The sequence below is a fragment of the Acinonyx jubatus genome, chromosome C1 (genome assembly GCF_027475565.1).
Source record: "Acinonyx jubatus isolate Ajub_Pintada_27869175 chromosome C1, VMU_Ajub_asm_v1.0, whole genome shotgun sequence".
NCBI classification, from domain to species: Eukaryota; Metazoa; Chordata; class Mammalia; order Carnivora; family Felidae; genus Acinonyx; species Acinonyx jubatus.
In genome coordinates this window covers 216,273,970-216,298,081 of record NC_069381.1, presented here as the reverse complement: position 1 = coordinate 216,298,081, position 24,112 = coordinate 216,273,970, and the positions used below count along the sequence as shown (strand labels likewise).

General features: G+C 52.1%; 1 protein-coding gene across 5 annotated transcripts in view; it reads left to right on the top strand.

The window, feature by feature from the left end:
- Positions 1-24,112, top strand: part of HDAC4 (histone deacetylase 4) — a 289,488-nt gene that overhangs the window by 33,236 nt on the left and 232,140 nt on the right. For all 5 annotated transcript variants that reach the window (XM_053216030.1, XM_053216034.1, XM_053216029.1 and 2 more), the window contains exon 2: positions 3,766-3,990. In XM_053216030.1, coding sequence (XP_053072005.1) covers positions 3,969-3,990 — 22 coding nt within the window. In that variant the 5' untranslated portion in view covers positions 3,766-3,968. The remainder of the gene's footprint in view (positions 1-3,765; positions 3,991-24,112) is intronic.

Genomic DNA, 24,112 nt, shown 5'->3' with positions numbered 1-24,112 from the left:
CTGGTTATCAAACTGCAGTTTTGAATAGTCCACTCCAATCTTTTTTTTTTTTTCTTCTTTCACAAGTCCTGGTGTTTTCAGTATAGTTTTGCAGAGTGTGAGGTTCTTCTAGAACTTGTACATTGTACTGTAGCAGAAATATCTGCCTTCCGTTTAATCTGCAGTTGCGAAGAGAGAGTGCATCTCAGTCGGGCAAGACCGCCCTAGGCCAGAGCCTGCTGGGCACCGGGCACTGGGCTGGGGACCGTGTATTTCTGCTGCCAGAGGTGTAGCTCCAAGAAGCAGATTTTGGCTCTGAGAAGCAGTAGACGCAGGATGGGGTAGGAGCAAGTACGCACGGCCTTTTGGCCAAACTCAGGGTCTGGACTAGAGCTATTCTCATCTGAGGATAAATAAACAGAAAATCCCCACATGGGGATAAATAAACAGAAAATCCCCACATGGGTCTCCCAGAATATGGTGAATAGGGAGGTACCCTGGCAAGTAGAAGAGGAATATGCCTCTGAAAATGATTCACAGTCAAAATCAGAAAAAAAAAAAAAAAAAAAACTTGACAAGACCATGGTGGGGAGAAGACGTGGCTCTGCAGGCGGGACACCCAGTGAGGAGCAGGCGGTCTGCCGGGCAGGAAAGATAAAGGAATGAGTCGCAGAGGCACGCGGCCGAGAACAGGGAGTCTGGGGCTTAGTTAAAACCTGTATCAGAGGCCGTAAGGAATCCAAGTGATAGGGTGGAAAATGGCCCTGCCGTGGAGAACATACTTGAGAAGATGCCCAGGAATGCAGAGTAAACAGCACATGTGCCGGTGGCGGGAGAGGCCAGAGACGAGGGCGATGCCAGCCGCACAGGATCGGGGTCTCCGAGGAAGCCAGAACAAGTCTAACAAAAACAGTGACCCAAGCCCCATTGAAGAGCATTCTGAGCAGGAAAGAGACCTGTGTGTATGGAAAGGTTCAGGTTCGGAGCAAAATAAATGAAATGGGGCTCTTACCACGTGCCGTTTTGGATTTCAAGATGAAAGGAAACTGTTGCAGTGGAATCCAGATAGCAGAAAAATGGCGACAGCGTCTTCACTGAAACTCAGTCCCCAAAGGGAAGGAAGTGCCCTTCAGCAGGACGTGGGGTTTTGGGCAGGGCTGAGGGTGGGGCAGGGTCTGAAGGTTTCAAGGGAGAAGCGGTGTGCTCTAAGACTTTTATACCCAGCCGAGTTGTGACTTGTGCGCGAAGGGTACCGAGCCATTGGAGATTTGCCAGACAAACCATTTACATTGTCTTCCAGACAACGGCGTTTCCTTCTGGTCAGGAGATGAGTGAAAAGTTTGAACCTGAGATAAATAATTTACTGAGGAAACCACCAGATACAGAACGATAACTGTGAGGCTATCAATCCTAGAGTTATGGATAACGCGTCATGGAAACCGCCAAAATGGCTAGCCTTGGGAGAGTGGTACTTCTTGTGACAGGCTGGTTACGATTCTTTGATTATAAGCAATGGGCAAAGAAAGGATCCTTGAATAATTTAATCAAGAGCAGGAAACTGTCACATCATGAAAGGCAGAGATGACAGAGGCCTCAGAGGGGCCTTGAGGCAGGGTCAGTAGGAGGCTTGCCATGGTTACCACGTTCTGAGTTTGTCTCCACTTTCTTTTTCTTTTTTTAAGTTTATTTATTTACTTCGAGAGAGAGGGAGAGGCAGAGAGGGAGAGAGAGAGTCCCGACAGGGTCTGTGCTATCAGCTCAGAGCCCGATGCTGGGCTGATCTCATGAACCGAGATCATGACCTGAGCTGAAATCAAGAGTTGGACGCTCCAGTTTGTTTCCATTTTCTGATGACGCAATCACGGGCGAGGATTAAAGACATCATCCGTGATGCCACCCCAGAAGCCAACAGTTGGTGGTAGGAGTTCTTGTAATTGTCTCCGGGCCCTTCTATCACGTGGCTCTGTTTCATGGGGGAGACTGGGCTTGGGGAGAGGATTCGATGAGTGTGGCTTGTAACACGTGCCAGCCTAGTTGTGAGGAGGGGTAGGCCCGGCCGTATATGGACTAGGAAGCAGCCTTCAAAGCTGTGTTACCGAGAGAGAGAGTCGCACCATTCCTGGCTGTAACGTCAGTACAGAGAATAAGACACACAACCACAGAGCTAGCAGTCTGTGTGGGCAGAGGGCAAATAAGAACAGCAAGGAAACGGGTCCAAACCTTACCGTGTGTTGGCCTCTGTGGCAGCATCATGGATAACTTGAAATACTCAGCTGTGGTGAGTGTGTTACTACTTTTATAATCAGAAGATGGAAATCAGCTGAGAAGGTGGCCGTGATGAAGGTGGAAACTCGGGGAGTTACCGAAGGTGCAGTGTCCGGTGAGGAAGCTGAGCGAAGGCTGGGGAATGTGGAGCACGGATATGGATGTACGGATATGGTGTTTGTGCACATATGGACCGCTGTGCGGATACAGATGTCTGTGCGGATATGGACATCTGTATGGATACCATGGCTATACGGGTACAGTATCTGTACAGATACGAATGCCTGTACGGATACAGTGTTTTTGCAGATACGGGCCGCCGTGCGGATACTGGTGTCTGTATGGATACAAATGTCTGTGCAGATACGGACGTCTGTACGAATATGGACATCTGTGTGGATACATATGTCTGTATGGATACGGTGCCTGTGTGGATATGGATGGCTGTGTGGAAACTGTGTACCGATACGGTATCTGTGTGCATACAGATGGCTATGTGGATATGGTGTCTGTACAGATACAAATGTCTGTGCAGATACTGATGTATGTGCAGATATGGTGTCTGTACGGATACGGACATCTATGTAGATACATGAGTCTGTACGGATACGGTGCCTGTGAGGATATGGGTGGCTGTATGGATACAGTGTCTGTACGGATACGAATGTCTGTACGGATACGGTGTCTGTGTGGATACAGATGGCTGTGTGGATATGGCGTCTCTGCAGATACGAATGTCTGCACAGGTATGGTGTCTGTGTGGATATGGATGTCTGTATGGATACGGACATCTGTGCGGATACGATGTCTATGTGAATACCTTGGCTATATGGATACAGACGGCTGTACGGATACGGTGTCTGTATGGATGTGGACATCTGTACAGATGAGAATGTCTGTATGGATACAGTGTTTGTGCAGATATGGACTGCTGTGTGGATATGAGTGTCTATATGGATACAAATGTCTGTGCAGATGTGGATGGCTGTGGATACGGTGTCTGTACAGATAATGGTGTTTATGTGGTTATAGACAGTGGTGTGGATATGGTGTCGGCGCAGATACGAATATCTGCACAGATACGGATATATGGGCAGATATGGTGGCTGTACAGATACAGACGTCTGTATGGATACGGTGTCTATATGGACGTGGTCTCTGGATACGGACGGCTGAACGGATACGATGTGTATGGGTATGGATGTCTGTGCGATGGGCCAGGTGGAAGTACGCACAAATGAAAAACCACATGGCGGGAACAGGCTTGTGTAGATTTTTCTCCTAAAATGTTTCGCGTCGATCCTGCCAAGGCTTAGCGCCGCTGCTCTACAACGTGTTTTCGCACCTATTTACTCACAAAACCCCCAGGTGGTTTGTATCTGGAGAGCCGATCCCACGGCAGACCGTTTACCATCGGCAGTAAAATCCGTGAGGACAACTCAGTTGTTTTCCTCAGTTGTTGCTGTCGGATGAGAGCCTCACACCCTCCCTGACGCTGCTTTTCCTTCTCTAACCACACAGGTCACCTCCTGAGAGCCCGCCTCTTGGATGACCTGGCCTACGACGCGTGGTCAGCAAGACTGGGAGTTCTCGTGGCCGTGCGCCAGCACTCCCTGCTGCTGTCCGTGTATGTGTCCGTGGAACTCGGGGGCTCTTTGGAGCTGTTGTTTACGTGGAAGTTGTGAGCCGTCGTGAACCGCTTAAAGGAGTGGACGTTGCTAGCAATGAGCTCCCAAAGCCATCCAGGTAAGACGCGGCCCTTTGTCTCTTGGCAGATGGCAGGGCCGTCCTTTCGAGATGAGACCGCGTGGCCACTGCTGGCTCGATGCATGGCCACTGTTGGTTTGTGACCGCCCAGTGCAGAGTAGGTGGTGGGTTCTTCACCCTCAGCGGTTTGGGGTCGTGTCTTTGGTTTTGATTTGCACGCAGCCAAAATGGCGTGTGGTTTCCATTGATGCGAGGAGAGGAGGCTCGTGGTTAGCAAGGTGCCATTTAGGCCGGCCTGTGATTTGGAGAGTTAATTCCTCATCCAGTTTCTTTGGTTTTGAGGGGACTTGGTGGGGCGGGAGTGCCTCTGTGATGGGGCACCTGGGCTGGGTCTGAGGTGCGGCACCCGATCCGCACCTGTCTCGGTGGCCACGGGACTCGCTCCTGGGCCCGTGCTTTGTATTAGGCACTGCACGGAGCATCTGGCTTGCACAGGGTTCTCACAGGGCCCTAAAAATCTCAGACCCGGAGGGAGGAAGTGACTTGCCTGAGGTCACAGAGCTAGTCAGTGGCAAAGTGTCACGGGCATGTGCACTCAGGGCTTCTCCTTCTGCCCTTGCGGAGCCACACTGTGTGTTCCCGCGTAGAGCCCGCGGTACTGTCCCGCCCTGTCCACCGGGACCGACCCCCCTCCAGAGCCAGCACTGTCTGGTGCCCAGCCTGCTGCCTCTTCCGGTGCAACGTGGTCTTTAAGGGCACTTAGAGATCAGTTCTGTCTTGCATCCGTGTGAGAGAGGAGGTGGGGCTCGCCCGGACGGATGCTAAGTGTCCCTGTGGCACCCACGTCTCTCTTGGTGTGCCTCGAGGCTTGGCCCAGTAGAGTGGACGTGGAGGGTCAGGGTCTGGGTCTTCCCCTTTGGGATCGCTCCAGAACATTCTCACACCTTCCTTTGGCTCTGAGTGGAGTTGCCAGGAGCCTCAAAGAGCAGGATTCCCGGTTATATTTAGATAGGAAAGCTTTATTGATTTAAATTGTTCGTGTATTGATTGCTGTAAAGCGTAAAGCAAAATTAAGCAGTCTGCATCGAAGTGTGTAAGGTAGACGCGAGCGGTGCCCAGCTCCCCCTCCCACTCCTCGAGCCACCGCTGTTGAGTTGGGGGTGTGCCTTGTTCCTGTGTATAAACATAGAGGGGTGTGGGTGCAAACATTTTACAAGGGTGTAATCATTCCATATGTGGGGTTCCGTGTTCTCTTTTCAATTTTAATATGTTACGAGCATCTTCTGATGTTGGTATGTCCGTAAATCTTATTTTCGATAGCTTATAGGTAGACGTCCATGCGGCTGTAGCACTATTTATAACAGCCCCAAATTGGCATCACGTAATTATTTTGTACAGACGCTTCTGCAAGTCGTCTCCTGTGGATCAGTTCCACGAAGTAGAATTGCGAGGTTGGGGGCATGAGCTTCAGACGCTGGTCCAGACACGGTCTTAACTTACCTTCTTAATTACAGTTTAGGAGCACACAGAGTGTTCCTTTCTTCATCTGCCCCAGCACTCGGTGGATTTAGTCCATTTCACTGTTGTCACTATGCTAGGGGAAATGATTGTTTGAATTTGCATCCCTGTGTACATGGGGGTGCACGTTTTGGTATAGACATGACCTGATCTGGTCCGTGCCACCCACGCACTTGAAGGGCAAAAATGCTCTTTTGTTCCTGTTTTTGTGCCTAAAGAAGTTTGTATGTGTATAAAGTTTTCTCGTGCGTGCGTATCGTATACTTCTATACAGGAGTGTACGTAGTCTTTGTGTGTTGTTTATCGATGAATGTTACCTTCATCGAGTGATTTAAAGCAGCATAGCTTCACTCTTTGGTGCTCGATTTCTACAAAGATGTGAAGTTGTCTATTACGATTGTAGTTTGCAGTATTCTTTTTGCACGGCTGATCCTTTGGTGCTTTACGTATTTTGGTGTGTTTTTCTGTGCGTAAACATTAACGGCTAGCTCTTGGTAATTCAGTTCTTGGAATAGAATATATGGTATTTTTCTTTGTTTAATGTTTCTTTGCCTAAAAGTTTATTATGCCTTTAATTTTTTTTGAACGTTTATTCATTTTTGAGAGAGAGAGAGAGACAGAATGTGAGTGAGGGAGGGGAAGAGAGAGAGAGAGATAGACACAGAATCTGAAGCAAGCTCCAGGCTCCGAGCTGTCAGCACAGAGCCCAATGTGGGGCTCGAACTCACGAATATTATATCTTTTAAAAGCGGTTCTGCCCTGGCTTCTTTAGCTGACAGACATGTCTCTACACACTTATCTTAACCTTCCAGGTCTGTCTCACCAAATGGCAGAGTTCTCCTTCCGAGAGCCTTTGCCTTTTATCTGGAGAATTCGTCCACTGATGTTTATTATAGTCGTTGCCCTGTCTGATCATGTGTGCCCTGTCACCCACTGACCCCTGTCATCTCTGTCCCTCTCAGAGGGTCAGGGATGGTGTGGGCAGGGCCACTGGGCGAGCCCAGACCTCCCTGGTCCCTCCCGTGTCGGTTCTGGTGTCGGTGGTATGGGGGGGAGCCTGAAGCCCCGGGGATGTTCCCCCTTCTAGCCCGGGTCTCCTCAGGCCTCTGCCCCCTTCCCAGAGCAGCCCTGCACGGCCCGGCACACCGGACGCCCCTCGGCCGCCCTGCCGCCACGTCCTGGCACTGTGCCTGGCACTGTGACTCTCCTTCCCGCCTCGGATGGGATTGTTGTCCCGTCCCCTTGATCCCACGGGATTGGGATTTTCTAGCAAGTACCCCGAGTTCCTTATTACTTTATGCTGCCATTTTCTCATTACCCAGCTTTACTGTGAATGCTTTCATGTTTCTATTTATGTCAATTTGAGTGGATTTACAGGAGGTAGGGAATAATGGTTGTTCAGTTTGCTATCTTGAATGGGAAACTTCTAGGACTTCTCTGTCGCTTTTCCTGAACACAAGGGGCCGAGACCTGTTTCTGGCTGCCCAGTGCGCAGTCTCCCTTGTCTCCTGGCCGTCCCCGCCCTGCCGTGCTCCCCTGTGGCCCGGGGACAGCCCAGCTGCCTTCGGTCCCCCCTCTTCATACTTGGCAGCGTGAGTTGGCTTTGCCCTGATGATAAAATGACCTTTTTGTCTGATGTGTATGATTTTTCTCTCCCCTGTGTTTCTTTAAAACTCCCTCTGGTGCCGGGTGAGGTATGCATTACTATTTTATTGCTGTTCTTTCTGAACTTTGCCAGAGCCGGGCCCTGGTTCTCTGACGTAAAACTGTTCGCTGTTGGGGTTTTATTGCCCTGAATAACTATTCCTAATGATGTGAGCAGCCTGGGGAAAGGGCCTGGGCAATCCAGCTACAAGGACTCCTCTTTGATAGCGAGAAGAACAGAACAGGTACAGAAATATCCTGCGTCTTGCCTCAGCCAGCGCCCCAAACCCTTCCCTGTTGGGGACGTGCCGAAACAGGCCAGGATGGGCTTATTAGGACACAGGGCGTGTGCTTTGGAGGTGAGTCCCCGGCCCAACACTGATGGAGGATGGACACACGTGGGGTCCTCCCGGCAGGACAAGCAAAGGCGCCCTTTTTCCTCTGCCCTCCTGCTAAATCTCAGGGAGCCCGCAGTGGAGTCCCTGGGACCTGTGTCCCTCCAGACCATGCCCTTGATGGAAAACTGGTTGAGCAGGACTGGAAGTGAGTAATTCAAGTGCCCTATCTCTCTCTGTATCTTTGAAAAGGGCATATAGTGTTGAGTTAAAAACAGAATAACTATTTTGAGGAAAACTCGTGTACGTAAGATCAGCGCTTTAGTTTGGACCGTTCTTTGATTTCTTAATATTTTGTTCAGTGTGAAATACCCCATCCGCATAAAAGCAGCCAAAAAGTCTGTGTTGACAATAACTTAGTGATTGGTGAGTTTCAACATAGTCTCATTTCTTCGAACTGTCATAAAGTTTTAATCCTGAAAGTCTCCCGGGACAAGGCTCTGCCTCTGGCTGGTCCGAGCTGGGGCTCTGGGCTTCCTTCATCCGCACACTCGGGCTTCCTTCGTTTGATCCTGACTCTGTTTGTTTCGGCCTGTTTGGCTGCCAAGGTTGTTATATTTTAATACAGAAATTATCTCAGAAAGGAACATTTGTATGTCACTTACATCATGCTTTGCAATGATTGCACGTCTCAGGGATATTGCGAAGTTTTAAGGGGAGGAAATGAATTTTGAGGATGTGTAATTAACACAGGGAAGGCACGGATTCGGAGCTGCTGGTGACAGGTGGTGACAGGTGGGCCGTGGACCCTGCGCGAGGCCTTGGGCCGCGACAAGCAGATGGGGAAGTCGGCAGCCGGGAGCGGCCTTGAACGAGGCCCGGGGAAGCCCAGGCCTAGGCTTTCAGGAGCGCTGCTGTGCAGCCAGCGGGCACAGCCGGCCGACGGGGAGTCCTGCCGCTCAGGTCAGGGGACTGGGCCACAGGAGCAGCCGGTGACAGCTGGAGAAGAGCTTCCTTGTGACCTTCGGGGAAGGCGTGAGAGAGTCCACAGCGGCTGGTGGACCTGGGGGAGTTCTGGGCCGGGGGCAGGACCCGGGGCTGGGTGCGGTGTGGGGAGTAAACCAGTTCCTGACGAGGGCCGAATGCAGGTGTTCCAGAGACGGGGGCCAGGAAACGCCTCAATCCTTCCAGCTGATTTTCGGATGGGAGATGCTTGTGCCTCTTGTACTCCGTACTCCTCTGCTTTCTCAAAGAAGGCGTTCAGAATGGCCGGTCCGTCTCCCGTCTGCGTCCCCCAGGCCTTCCCGGAGCGCCCAGTGCGAACATTTGCAGCTCGTGAACCACCGCTATCCCCGGCCCCCTGCTATCATTATCTGGGATCTCAATCAGTCAAGGTTTGTTCTGGAAATGATGGAGACATAACGACTTCTTTTTCAACCTACTTTTTTTTTTTTTTTCTTTAAATCCTCAAATTGTGTTTTGTCTTTTAAAAATCACGGATACTCAGTCGTTATGAAGAGCTCGGAAAATTCACTGTCAATGGAGCATTGATGGTTTGTTTTGGCAATTCTCTGAAAATTCTTATACAGTATGTGGAACATTTGCATTTATGTCCTTTTTTTCAAAGCCACCATTGTAGAAATGCAAATTTCTGAGTTCTGAGATGCTGAATGTTGGATGATTAATGATATTGAAATTTAAGAATGAACCCCGCGCTATGTATTTGACACAGAAAACCCAGCACGAGAATGATTAGAAGCCATTGAGTGCAGCTCGGTGGCGGAACAGAAGGGCCGTGATTGATGCGCCCGGTGGCGGGGGCAGGTCCGGCGTGGACAGGTGCGGAGCTGTGTGGCGCCACGGATCCGGCTCTGGTTCACGTGTAGAACTTATCATGGTGACAGACCCACATTGGTCCCTCGCACACTCCAGGTCAAAACCTGACGTGCTTTTCGGAGGCCGACACGAGCGGCGTCTTCATTCTGAATTGTGCTTTGCAGCTCTCACGTTCGTTTTGCGTGACAGCCCCGTGGAGTGGGCCAGAACGCCGTTATTCCTGTTTCGTAGATGAGGAAACTGGTTATCTACTGCTGTCCGGTGCTTAGCCTGATGTCAGGCAGACGATCGGAGGCCAGCCTGGAACCGGGATGGGTCCTCCGCCCTTGAGGGACGTACGCCCCGTGCTGGCAGACGTTGTGCGCACTGGACCGGGTCAGGAGTGGAGGCTGCTGGCTTCCGTGGAGCTCGTGGGCCGTGTCGTGCGGTCCCTGTGGTGAGAGGGGGTGGGTGGGGGCACGGAGGCCACCAGAAGGGATGCGCGAGGTCAGGACAGGGGAGCTCACCTGCCCAGGTGGGGCACGTGGAGCTGGGCCTAGGGGCCTGGAGGTGAGAGCTTGGTGTGGCGCAGGGAGGAGACTGGGAGCAGAGAGATGGGCGTGGGGTATGGGCTCTGGGGTAGGGGGGGCGACACAGTCCCAGTTCCCTGGGATCTGAGACCCCACATGTGTGGAGAAGGGATCGTGGCTCCTGGTCTCTTGCCCCTAAGCACCGTGCCCCCTCCTGGGACACACGCTTTGTGTTCCATTGGTTTAAATGAATGGGGTTTTGCCACGGTCGAGCCAGGCTTTGGTGCCGTTTGCCATGTGCCTTGAGTGTATTTCTGAACTTTTTCTGGGCTTGTCTTTGCCCCGTCCTTAGAGCCTGGGACTGGAAGACTGGCCAGGTGACTGGCGGACCAGGGTACTTGGGGAGATTTGGGTTGAAACTTCTTTACTTCCACTTAAGAGCCTTGTATTTGGAGGGCGCCTGGGTGGCTCAGTCAGTTAAATAACTTACTCTTGATTTCAGCTCAGGTCATGATCCCAGGGTCGTGGGGTGGAACCCCATGTTGGGCTCCCTGCTGGATTCTCCCTTTCCTCTCTCTGCCCCTCCCCTGCTCATGCTCTCTCTCTCTTTCTCTCTCTCTCTCTCTCTCAACAAACAAACAATAAAAACAAGGAACCTTTTATTTACTTATTTTTTGAGGACAAGATATAAAATAGTGACTTTTAGGAAAATAATGATTAAGAAAAATTCAGATCTAAACTTCGAGCTTCTGGAAGCATCTCTGGCTTTGTGTTTTTAAATTGGTCTGCTTTTAGCCACTTACTAAGATATTGGGAATATTGGCTTTTAATGAGTGATAAGCAGTGTATGATGAAAGGAAACCTTCTGTTCCACATTTGCCCCTCCCTTCCTTCCCCTTTCTACAAAACAAATGGAGGAGACAGATTCTGCCTCTCACGGATCCAGGGCGCTGGCCGAAGGGAGAGTGGCCCTCTCAGGGCGCAGCTGCTCTCCAGGAGGGCCGGCTTGGGTTCCGGCTCTGGGTCGTCTTTCAGAGTCATAAACCCAGACGTTGTACGGGGGCCTCTGTCCTGTTGGACTTTGGACCCCCTGCCACCCTCAGTCCTTGTCACCCCCTCCTCCGCCCAGTGTTCCTGCCTCTGTTCTTGAATGCTGTGATCCTTCCTGACTGGGACCTGGAACATTCCATGCTGAAATGCACCTTCAGAGCTTCGGGGATCGTATCGTGGAAAACAATGTTCAAAGTCACAACCATTTTCTCACTTTTACTAAACGGTATCCTTCGGAAAGGTGGTAGGCGAGGGTTGTTAAAAAGTTGTATGACATTTTTTTAATGATTTTTTTTTAAGTTTATTTATTTATCCTGAGAGAGACAGAGAGTGAACAGGGGAGGGGCAGAGAGGGAGAGAGACAGCATCCCAAGCAGGCTCTGAGCTGTCGGCACAGAGCCAGACTCGGGGCTCAGACCCACAAACCATGAGATCATGACCTGAGCTGAAATCGAGGGTCAGATGCTTCACCGACTGAGCCACCCAGGCACCCCAGAAAAGTGATAACGATTTTTAAAATAAAATACATAGATGTCTTGTATCTAACAGTTCCATTTCAAATAACATTTGTAAAGAAATCTGCAAAATTGGTTTAAGCCTCTTGATGTTAAGTATTTGGCCGTCACTGATGGGGGGAGCGTGGTTTCTGCGCAAAACTAACTACCTGCCACGGCCACGTGGGCTCCTCCACTCCGTGCTTCCTGTGTTTGTTCAGGGGGTCCTTTTTCATTGGTAAGCCCTCGTCCTCAGAGTTTTTCTGGGGACCTTTTGCGGTGGGTGGCTGGTTGTTCACTTTTTAAAATTTTCAACTCTTAGGCCGTTTTAGAAGCTTGCTTCTTAAGACCCGGTTGTTGAGGTCTGAAGCCAAGAGGAAACCTTGCGTTTGAAGAGCTAAAGATTCTAATGTGTTCCGTTCGCAATCATGGCCAAAGCTTCCTCCTTTCAAGATGTCTATGCGTTTTCCTAGGAAATCCTTTGTAGAAACTGGGCGTTTATTAGCGTCTTGTTTCTCATTGATGCGTTGGTTCCGTGGGATCTGTGAGATGCTGTTGGGATTCTGCATGGGATTCTACAGCTGTTGAGAATCCCCAGAGAATCGCATGGGGTCTGTTCTCACCTAACTGAGGTTTTCTAGGCGCTGTATGGGGAGTCCTTTCTCGCCCGCTCACGCCTCTTAGGGGGAAGGTGCAGGTAGCGGAAACCCTCCGCTCGGTATTGAACAGTCTTGGGTTTAGAATTCTCGATGTGTCTCATGTTCACGTTCATGTGACCCAAACCAGGGGCTGACTGGCTGACCCATAAAGCCCCATCTCCCCACCATGGTCTGACATACAGAACACAAACCCGCCTGCCGTTCTTTTGTTCTCCCTCTGGCTCCTTTCTGCTCGAGAAGCCGCGTGGCCCCAGCTGTCCCTGCCGGAACGCTGTGGTCGCCCTGTGGCTGTGCGAGGGCACGGGCGCTCTCCATCCTGGGTCACCCGCGTGCAGCCACACGGCACCGGCTGCTGTATGTTAGTCTCCCAGACAGGACCGGGGAAAGGGAGCAAGGCAGGGTTAATGGATTTCTTTCTTAGGTACTAGTAGACAGAAAGAGTTTCTAGAACGTTTGAAATGGTGTTGGGCGAACTGGAGACCTGGGCAGCAGAGATTTTCGTTGGGAGCAAGTTGTCCGCTCTTACATGGTGATATGGTCCCTTCTGCTACTCCCCGGACATCAGGGGCATTTTGTACAACATTGTTTCTCATAGAATTGGGGTGCAAAGGTAGGCGGGGCCGTGTCCACACGGGCAGGTGAGGGACACAGGACAGCCTCCCCGTGGCCGGCACAGACGTGGTTCTCAGAAGGGTGGGGAGCATCCCGGGTGTGATGGAGCAGCAGCGCCTGGCAGGTGACGCCGCCCGGAGCTGGAGACCACGTGTCCTGCGCGGCTGCAGGGACTGGCCCGGCCCGGCCGTGTTGGAGAGGAAGATAGCGGGATGCGGGGAGCTTCCCACTGTGCCCTGTTCAGCTTTCCGGCCTCTGTGTCACGGCCCATCGTGATCCGTGCGTGTCAGCTGGCCAGCGCCTTTGTCGAGGTCAGACTCACACGGCCTGGTGGCCCTGGCTGGATGCGGATGTGACTTTCTCAGTTCTCGGTTGGGCTTTCCTTGAACTCTCCAGGGGCCACAGGGCTTGAGGCTTGAGAGCCACAAGGTGGGATGTCTGTGGTTGTGGGTGTTCTTACATCTTCTGATGTTATGTGGGTCCTGGTAGGCATGGATTTGGCAGACCAGTTTGCACGAGTGCGGCCTCAACAGCTGTAGCTCCTGGGGAGGTGGCCTTTTTAACCCTTTCCTGCAGATTTGGGGGGATCTGGCCCGCGCGTGCGTCATGCCATGGGATGAGTCTGCTCTGGCCGAGGGATATTGTTTTGACCGTCGGCACCATCCATGAGAAGAAAAGTGCACTTTGGGTCTTTCTTGACTTGCGTAAGTTACCCGGAAGAACATCATTTTAGCATTTCTCAACAGTTTCCAGTTCTGAGATATTTGGGCTTTCGCTGGGGGCTGGGCAGGGGGAGGGACCGGGTGAGCCGCGGGGCAGAGGCAGCTCTGTGCCCACTGGCTCCTGTGCCAGTCGTGACCCCTCTGCCAGAGGAGCGTTGGTGGGGCTCGTTGGCCTGGCCCCATGGTCCCCGCACCGTGGGGCCATGTTGCCCCCTGGCGGGCCCTGACCCTTCAGAAGGGCACACGTGGCTTTGGTTTTGGCCTTCAGGCCAGCGCCTGCGTTGTGGCTTTGTAGAGGGTGGCGGTATGGCTGACAGATGGGTGATCTTGTCCTTTCCCCTTGAGAGGCCTCCACCGGGGCACTGGGTACAGGGTTCCGAGGAGGGCGGCCCCGTATTTAGAGTTGAAAGCAGACCCTTTGGCGGTAGAAAGGGGGTGGACGTTCGGAATGAGCTGGGCCTGGCCTGCCTGCCGCACCTGGAGGGATGACCATCCTCGTTCTCACCTGGACGAGTTTGGATCCACGAGAGCAGCTGGACTTCACCTGGACAGGGGCGGACAGGTGGCCTGATGCACGAGCCCCCGTATTCGTTGTGGGATGTTGTTTAAAATCATTTGCCAAAAAAAAAAATAAATAAAAAATAAATAAATAAATAAAATCATTTACCAAGAAAACCTCTTTACTGTTGTTTTCTACAAAGCCAGGTTCTGCAGTTTCTGGCTTTGTGTAAACTAAAAACATAGTTTTTGCAAGTTTTTGTTAAAAACGGGTGTCCTGTGCCTTCACGGTTTGGGGGGATACCTTTCAAGTCGGTTCCACACAGTTGTTCTTGTTGGAAACAGAACTCAAACACCAGGAAGCTGCAACCAGCCAGGATAGACTCCGCGTGGGGCGAGAGCTGTGAGGCTCGGGCCAAGAATCCTGCTCTAGAACTTTCCACCAGTGGCTTTGGAAATGTTCTCCGTGGCTGCATCTCCCTTTTGCCTTGGGTGCTTATGGAATCTTCTGGATGGACGGAGCTGAGTCCACTCTGTCGGTCGCGGAGTGTGCATGTTGAAGTCCATGCAGACCCGTGGTGACCGTAGCGGTTAGGAAAGAGCCCCAGGACAAGGAGAGCAGTTCACCTGCTCGCGTTTTCATCGAGTGCCATGGGAATTCTGAACATCAGATTCGAGTTTGGGGCTTAAAAGACAAACACATGAGTAGACTTTGAATGTGGCTTTGTTACTCAGCAGCGCGTGAGTTAGAAAGTCCAGGCTGTGTGACGTTTACACTTGGGGGGTGAGGGGACAGTGAGTTGAGGGTCAGGCCCAAGAATCTTGCAGAATCTGGTGCTTTCTGCCCGGGTTGGAAAAGACAACCCATAAAAGGGGTTTTGGGTCCTTCTCAGGTGAAGGGAAGCAGGGGCGGAGGTCAGGCTCGGGCAAGAGGAGAGGGCGATGGGGGAGACTGCCTGGCCGAGCAGAGGGAGGTGGGGGGGCGGTGAGGAGAGCACCAGTCCTCGGGGATGTGTCAGTTTTGGGTTGCTGGGGTGGGGGTTGCCCTGGAAGGTCACAGGGCAGTTTGCTTGGGGTCAGAGGTGGGACAGACGCAGCTGGTGGCGTGGACCGTCCGGCTGGGGTCAGCTCCTCCCCCCAGGCACTCAGCCTGCTCCCGCCTGTGCTCAGACCCGGCTCTGGGTCTTCCTCTGGGCCCGGCCCCTGGGGTTAGGGATGTGAGGGTGCCCTCCTCTCTCCTGTTTTCTTCTCCTCCCACAGGGAGAGCAGGAGCCAAGCTGGCATTCCCTGTCCTTGCTGTTTGTCACTTGTCCCGCCTGGGCTGGTCGGTCTGGCCGTGGCCGTGGCCCGTGCTGGTCCTGGAAAGCTTGCTCGCACGCGGCCGGGTCCGCAGGGTGCATCCTGACCCCTCCGTCGCCGTGTGTCGGAGCAGAAGCTGGCCCTGGGCAGACGCGGGTGTGTGTGCCGTCCATCCCTCCTCCCTCTCGGACGCAGGTTGTGAGCTCTGGAGAGAGGAAGGAGGTTTCAGGCCCGGCAGCGGCCATCTGACCGGGTTGCTGATCACCACAAGGTGTAATTAAGATGGAAACGCTCGATTCCTCCTCCTCATCTGCCACATTCAGGCCTCGTTGTGTTCACTCGACTGAGCCCCAATTTCTTCCCGTTCGAAAGGAGGTGGCAGTGAGAGCACGTCCGGGGCACAGTGGCCACTCCCGGCCTTGCCAGCGTGGACACAGGAGGCTTTGTGCACCTGCTGGTGTGTGTTCGGAGGGCTCCGGGTGTGCGACAGCTGGCTGTCGAGGACAAGCAGGGGGATGAGGGGAGGGATCGTAGGCTGTGGGCTTCGGACGGTGTGTGTGAAGAGACCGGCACGTTGCCCTTGCCGCGTTCCTCCCTTGTCTGAGCGTGAGGGGAACGTCCGTGTCCAGTGGACGCGCGTCCTGTGCTACACCTGCCGGCCCCCTGGGACTGTCCGGGCCACCACACACGAGGATGGTCTGAGAACCGTCGTGGCCGAGAGCGGCCTGCGGAGACCCGACGCCTGAGTGCCGCGTGCGACCCCGGCTTGGCTCCCGGCGTGGGAGAAGACGCCGGGGGAAACTGAGGCCGTCTGAGCTGGTGCTCGTCTCTGAGCGTCGGTGCGCTGTGACTGGTGCTCCCAGCAGCGTGGGGTGCTCCTGACGGGGTGTTCCGGACTGCTGATAAAACGTGAGCGAAGAAAATAAGATGAGTTCGTAGCTGGTCTCTTGCTCACGCTGGGCACGAGTGGCTGGTGTGCAAGAGACGTCCCGGCACCCAGCATTCGTCGTCTTCCCTTTGTGGATTCTCGTAGATTAGCGCGGAACGCGTTTCCTTATTCTTTGTCACGGTTGTCCGTGGCCGCAGTGTCGCTCATCGGACCGGTCCGTGTTGGCAGGTGTGGCCGCGTTTCCAGTCTTCCCGCCTTGGCTGCTGTGAACGGCGCTGGTCCGGAGCGCCCGTTCCCGAGCCAGCTTGTCCCTGAAGTGTCACAGGCATCCCGTGGAGGGCACCTGTGGTGCTTCGCTTGATAGATTCGCACCAGGGGACCCTCGGAACTGGCGTGCACATCAAGGAATTGGAGCCGTCCGGTGCCCAGACGCCCTTGGCGCCCTTCCTGGCTGTCGCACCGCCCCTGCCCCCCGGGGATCAGCGGCCTCGCTTCCGACACCTTGGATCCGTTTTTCCTCTCTTTAAACTTTCTGTTAACACGATCGTCAGACTTTGGCTCTTTCTGTTCGGCTTCTTTCACTCAACGATGTCTGAGATTTACGGGGGTGGTTCACTTCTGTGGGTTGTGGCATCTTGCTGTGTGAGCACGCCACGGTTCACGTGTTCTGGTGTTGAGGGCTTAGGGGCGGTTTCCCGTTTGGGGTTCCTACTGGGGCGCCCCTACGGCATTGTCGGGACAACTGCCGTTCCCCGCGAAGCGCGCGTTTCTCGTGCCAAGACATGGACGTGCCATCAGTTTTCTCAAGCAATCCAACCCATTTACGCGCTGACGCACCGAGCTCCCCGGCCCGCCCTCGGCCATGCTTGGTGGCGCTGTCCTCTTTCACAGCGGTGTCTGCGCCGCCCTGATGGCCAAGGGTGCCGAGAGCAGCTCTGCGTGCCCGCCGGGCCCCTGGGTGCCCGCTCCGGTGAAGTGCCTGTGTGTGTCTTTTGCTCATTTAAAAAATCGTGTGTGCTGTCTGTATTTTTCTGACTGGTTTGTAGGAGTTATTTATATAGACGAGAGGCGAGTTCCTCGCTAGTGATTTTCTTCGCTATTTTCTCCCTTAATTATTTTTTTGGTGAACAGATGTTCTTAATTTTAACACAGTCCTAAGTTTATTGGTGGTTTTATTTATGCCGACTTGAAGGTTGTAGAGATGCTCTGTATTATTTTCTAGAAGCCACGTTGTTTTTACCGCTCACATTTAGATTTGCAGCCCACCTGGAATTGATTTTGTTTTTTTAAGTTTATTTATTTATATTGAGAGAGAGAGCACGAGCAGAGGAGGGACAGACAGAGAGAGAAACCGAAGCAGGCTCCACACTCAGGGCGGAGTCCGATGCGGGGCTCATAGTTTAATGAACTGCGAGATCGTGACCTGAGCCAGTATCAAGAGTTGGTCACTTAACTAACCACTGAGCCACCTAGGCACCCCTGGAATTGATTTTGAAAAAGAATATGATGTGAGGTGGTAATTGAAGGTTACTTTTCCCATTTGGACATTCATTTGGCCCAAAAGATAGATAGATAGATTTTTAAATTTTTTTAACGCTTATTTATTTTTGAGAGAGAGAGAGAGACAAAACACAAAAGGACAGGGGCAGAGATAGAGGGAGACACAGAATCTGAAGCAGGCTCCAGGCTCCGAGCTGTCAGGACAGAGCCCAGCGTGGGGCTCAAACCCACGAACGGTGAGATCATGACCTGAGCCGAAGTCGGATGCTCAACCGACTGAGCCACGCAGGCGCCCCGGCCCAAAAGATTTATTTGAAAGATTCATCCTTTCCCCACTTCTCTGCAATTGCCATCTTGTCCTCAGTCAGGTATGCATCTAGGTTTGTTTCTGGAGTTTGTTCTGGCCCGTTGGTCTGTTTGTCTGTCCGCATGCCAGCACAGCATTGTCTTAGTAATTGGAGCTTCGTAATTGGTGCTCCTGTCGGTCATGTGCTTCCTCCAACTTCTGATCGTTTGAAAGCATGTCATGGTCCTTCTTAGCCCTTGGTCTTTCCTTCTGACCTAAAATCAGCTTTTTGATTTCAGCCGAATACCACTGTGATCTCCTTTGGGAATATATGGATTTGCCTTAAAATCAGCTTGTTTCAAATCTTCCAGTCCATGCGTACGATGTATCTTTTTATTTATTGGGGTCTTTAATTTCTTCAGTCACATTTTGTAGTTTTCAGGGTAGAGGCCTTTCATTTCTTTTGTTAGATTTACTTCTACTTTTTTTTTTTTTTATAATTTTTTTTCAACGTTTTTAATTTATTTTTGGGACAGAGAGAGACAGAGCATGAACGGGTGAGGGGCAGAGAGAGAGGGAGACACAGAATCGGAAACAGGCTCCAGGCTCCGAGCCATCAGCCCAGAGCCCGACGCGGGGCTCGAACTCATGGACCGTGAGATGGTGACCTGGCTGAAGTCGGATGCTCAACCGACTGCGCCACCCAGGCGCCCCTACTTTTTTTTTTTTTTTTGATGCTGCTTTGTTTTTAAAACTTTATTTTTTTGTTGTGTGTTTGTATTTAGAACTTAATTTTTGTAGAGCCGCCTTGTCTCTAGACCACTTGCCTGTAGATTCTTTCGGGCTTTTTACGACAACTGTCCGTGGTAGCAAATGTTTTATTTCTTCTTTGCTCATTTTTAAATCTTCTGTCTTTTTCTTGCATCGTTGCATTGTCTAGGGCCCTCCGTCAGATGTTGAACAGAATTGGTGATAGTGGTCGTGGTTGTCTTGTTTAACAATCAAGGGGAAAATATCCAACATTTCATCACCATGTACGAAATGTGCTGTAGGCTTGCGTAAGTAGGCTTCATCACGTGAGTGCATTTCTCTTCTGTCCTCAGCTTGCTGAGTTTTTCTCAGAAGTAGGTGTTCAGTTGTTAGGTTAAACCATATGATAGTGCAGACATTTGCTCTTTTTTTTTAGTCTACTGAATGGCACCTTTGATTTAGCGGTGCCAAATCTACTATATTAGATTTTTTGAATCTATTAATCATGATCTTTTCTCCTTTGCTTGATTCATGTCGTGAATTTTCTCAGTGGAGGCTTGAATGCTAAGCCTTACATGTGTTAATAAATCCAACTCTGGTTTTAATATATTCTCCTTCTATACTACTGGATTTGTTTTGCTTATATTTGGCTTAATTTCTTTCACGCAGACTCATGAGTGAGATTGACCTGTAATTTTCTTTTCTTGAAATAGCCTTGTCAGGTTTTGACATCCAAGTTGTGCCGGCCGCTTAAAGTGTGGTAAGCTGGTTCCTTTTTGTCTCATCCTGGGGCGGACAGAGTTTTTCTTTAAAGAGTCAGATGGTAAACATTTTAGGCTTTGTGGACCACATATGGCTTCTCTTATGTATTTTTCTTCTTTAAATTTTTGTAAACAGCCATTTAAAAATGTAAAGACCAGTCTTTCTTAGCAGATTGTGCAAAATCGGGCCACAGATTGTATTTGGCTTCCAAGCCATAGTTTGCCGGCCGCTCTTAAATTCTCCTGAAGAGTTTATATGAGATTGATGTTATTTGGAAGAAGATACTGGTGAAGCTGCCCTGGAGTTTTCTCGGTCTCAGAACCTGTTTTCTTTGTAAGAACATTTGTAAATTGTACCCTCCATGGATGCAGGACTATTCAGATTTTCCGTTTTTTCTCGTGTCAGTTTTAATGTGTTTGGTTTTTCCAAAGAATTTTTTTCATTCCGTCTGAATTTTTAAGTGTATTGTATAAAGTTGTTTAAATACTTTTGCATTATCTTTGCAATGTTTTGACGTCTCCTTTTTGATTATTAATAGTTTTCAGCTGCCATGTTTAGTTTTCTTGATTATCTCTATTGGATTAAGAAATCAATTTCTGCTCTTCCCATTGCTTCCTTTTATTCTTTGGATTTATTTTGCGTTTTTTGTTTTGTTTTTTGGTTGTTGTTTTGTTTTGTTTTTAATGAAGTGTTTAGGTCACTGAGTTGTTGTTGTTTTTGTTTTTGTTTTTCCAGACGTTCTTTTGTAATACATGGATGTAAGGCTATAATTTTAACCTATATGGCTTTAGCAGGATTGCGCGAGCATTTTGCTGTGTCATTTTTTATTATAATTCAGCTTAGAATGATATCTAATGTCCCTTTGGATTTCTTCTTGGATCCAGGGGTTATTTAAGAAGGTCTTTCTTCATTTTACCTTTTTGTGAATTTCTTATTATCTTGCCTTTGTTATTGATTTCCAGTTCAATTTCACCTTGGTTGCTGAATTTCCTGTGTATAATAATTTCAATTTTTGAAAATTCCGTGAGGTTTGCTTTGCTGCCGTGTGGTCGATTTTGTCTGTTTCGTGTATGTGATCAGAGAGTATGCCAGGAAGACTTGAGCCTCTAGGTCGCCGTCGAGCGCATCAAGCACGCTGCTGGCGGTGCTCGGCCCCCCCCTCCCCGCCCCCTGCCCCACTCCACTGGTCTGTGGCCCCCTTTTTGTGCCAGTTGCCATGAGTGGTATTTAAACACCCCGCTGTGATCGTGGGTTAGTGGTCTTCCTCCTGTTAGTTCTGTCTGTTGCTTTTGAATATTTGAAGCTATTTTAAGCCCATCTAGATTTAGAATTTTACACTCTCTTGTTGGAAGAACCATTTTATTTTCATGCACCGTCTGATTTCGGTGTCCGCGAGGGCCAGCCGAGTTCTCCTCGTCCTGACTCCTGGTATGCGAGGAGCCCTTCCTCTCCTTACTCCTAGTACCTGCCTCCGCCTTGGCAGGCTCTGACCCCATGTCCTTTCCCCAGAGTCTGCTCAGCTCCGCACCCTCCGGGGTGAGCGCACGCCTCTGGGGGAGACACGGGCGCAAATACGCCCTCCCCTCGCTTTCTTCCTCTCACGCGTTGGCCCCTGCAGTCCTTGCTGCCTCAGTAGCGCTCTGATTCGGAAGCTTTCACGGTGCGTGCGTGGAGCACCGTCGTCAGCCAGGCCTCCCCGGCCTTGGCTGAGAGGTTAGTGTGCCGTAAGCTGGTCTGCCGTGGGCAGAGTGGGGGGTGAGATTAACGTGTCAGTGCTAGTAGCGTGTTCCCAGTGTCACCATCGAGATGTTTATCCCCCCCGCCCCGTCCACGTTGGTTCTTATTTAGGTTTCCCAGGTGACCGAGCGGGCCGTATTGATCTTTATGTTGTGGTCAGACAGCTGCTGGCGCGTCTTAGTGTGCCCGAAATTTATCTGCACCGCGAGCTGCTCTCACAGCACTTTAACTCCGGTATTTCACGAGCTGGTTTCCGTCCCACCTTATAAATGGCGAAGTCTGGCAGATCTGGGCGCACCGTGCACTTGTGGGACGCTTCCTGCCAGCCTGCCCTCCCCCGCCCCCTCCTGCCTTGGTTTCACCAAGTTGTGTTTTTTCCCACAATACAGACGCAGAGCTCATTGTGGATTCGGTCTGGGGAAGAATTTGTAGGCCTTTGCTGCTCGTGCCTTCCGTGTCATGACTGTGCCGGCATCAGGTTTCCCTCCGGACAGGGCAGAGCTCGAGTGTGTCCCCACGTCTCTCTCGGCCTCATTTTCATCATGCTTTGGGGGCGGGGGGCTGTATTCAATGGTGTCTTCGTTCTTCCCCTTCCCCCGAGATTCCATGATCCTCATGTTCGAGTGGAAGCCAAGGCCAGAAGGTTGGAAGTAAGCCAGAGGCTGGCACATTTTCATCCTGGGGGGTCAGAGGGTAACACAGCTTCTCCTTTTCAATGATTTTTTTAGTGGGGGGGGGCTTTGGGGGGGACTCTTTTTCCACATTAAAATTTACCTTTTCTGTTTTGTAACTCGTGCATTTCACATGACATAGTTAGGTCATAAATACCATGCTTGGTCTGTTGCGTTTGGAAGTACATTATGTTCATGTAAGCACTAATTCAAATCATTTAAAAGTAAGTACAATTTCACTTTCAAGTGGAATTACAGATTGCTTACTTTTAAGGAAGCCAGGCTTTTCTTCTCCCCGCAGGAGGTGAGGCCTTATGACCAGAAGACCATCTCAGCGCTGCTGTAAGATGGTTTCCGGAATGTGCATCCTCCTTCGAGATAACAAAACACACACAGCGTGAAGTCTGGCTGACTTGGAAACACTTGGCGCTCCGCAGGGTTCATGGCGGTCTGTCTCCCTTGCCGATGGAGAGTAGACGCCGAGTGGTGGGAGGGGACGCTGGTCACGGAGGCAGGACTCAGGCATGGCTGCTTAGATGCCCTTCTGCCCGGTGCCTTCCGCGGCCCTGGATGCGCGGGCGGGCACTGAGGCCTGTCTCCGGCAGCTGGCAGGGCTCACGGGAGTCCTCGGTCAGGCCTTTGTGACTAGGCAGGATCAGCGGCTGTCGCTCGCTGCGCTTGATCGTTCCCGGTGCCTCCTCTCAGACTCAGGGGCCCTTTGGAGCACGGGCCCGGGACCTGCCCCCTCCCCGCGGTGTCTTGGGGGCCTCGGTCCAGGGAATAGTCACCCCTGCAGCTGAGCTCCCACCTGTGGCCCGGGGAGCCGCAGCCTGCGCCAGTCCTGCCTCCCTTGCTCCCCTGCCAGTGTCCGCGGTGGTGGGTGCGGCCCCCATGACATCGTGACTTGGGGGCCTCTCTCGAGTAGCTAGGAGTTAGTGGGTCGTTAGTGAGCGACGGCAGAGGCAGTGCCTGCTTGACCGCGGTGCCGCGGGGCGATGGTCCTGTGTGCGTCCTTTCTGAGCCAGACGGTGACGCTCCGGCAGATCTCGGCGTGACACGAGCGCCTGTCCCGTAGCTGCCACTGCCCCTTCTCAGTGACGTCCTCACAGCCAGCGCCGTGGAGCAAGGTCGTCGGTGTGCAGGTTGACAGGTGGGGGCACGGGGCCAGAGTCAGGACCACTCACAGTGCCCTGCCTGAGATTTCCCCCCTTTGCTCATCACATGCCGCCTCTGCAGGTGGACTGCCCAGCCTCCACCCCCAGCCCCTCCCCCAGGGCTCAGAGACCCTCCCTCTGGGCTTGGTCTCCTTCTCTGAAAACCCAGGACACGAGAGGCTTCACCGACTGATGTTGGGAGGGTTGCGTGAGGCAGGCACGTCGCCAGGGCCCGGTCGTGCCCAGGATGTCCGCTGCTGTCATCCTTATGGGAATCCAGAACCTCCCAAATCCCAGAACCAGTCCCAGAGCATCTGGCAAGTTTCAGCTTTGTCGGTGCTGTCAGACTCCTGCCCTTTCTGACAAATGTTAATACCTTGTTTGACGGTGTTCCCACGTTTGAGATTTCAGGATGGCTCTGACATCATTTCAGGAAGCAGATTTGAGGAGGGGTGTTTGCACGCGTCAGCCACCCTCCCCCAGCCCATGACCTTGCTGAATGGTCTCCACCCGCAGTGGCTGGCTGCTCAGGGCACAGGCTGTGCAGGGGCGGGGGCGGGGGGGGGGGTAAGTGAGCAGGGAGCCCTGTGAGTGCAGGGATGCAGAGGACACGGCCGGAGAGAGAGAGAAGCCTGCCGCTCTGGGTACACGGCCCGGCCCGGCCCGCGGGGAGGCTCTGCTGAACCCACGTGATGGACCAGGATCAGACCTGTGTGTTGTAGGGTTTTGCCCTCTGGTGACTGATGATAAAACAGGACTCTTACGAAAGAGATTTTACCAACAGATGGCAGAGCTTGGGGGCCCCCGTTATTCCAATGGGAAAGTCTCCGCAGGGTCTGGCCAGCTGGCTGGGGTCCACTCAGACCGTCACGGTGAGGCCTTCCGGAGTGGCCTGGGCCCGGAGAGGGCAGGTGCGCGCCCCTGGCTTCTGTTTGGGGAGCTGTGGTTAATGGTGTGGGGCGGGGGGCGGGCCCCGCAACCGGACTCTTCACCCCCGTTCTGGGGGGCCTGGGGCCCTCGTTTCCCCGGCGCGTGTGCCCTGCCTGAGCCCCGGGCCCGTGGCCCGTGAGTCCCGGGTGTGCTGCTGCTCCCTGGCGGCCCGGGCCCAGAGGAGGAGCTCAGCTTACACTCGGCCTTTCAGGCGGGGCAGTGGCCGCCAAGTGGTTTCTTAAAAAGAATTCCTCTTCCCCTGATTAATTTCTGGCGAGCGGCAGCGGGGCGCTCTTGCGTCAGTAA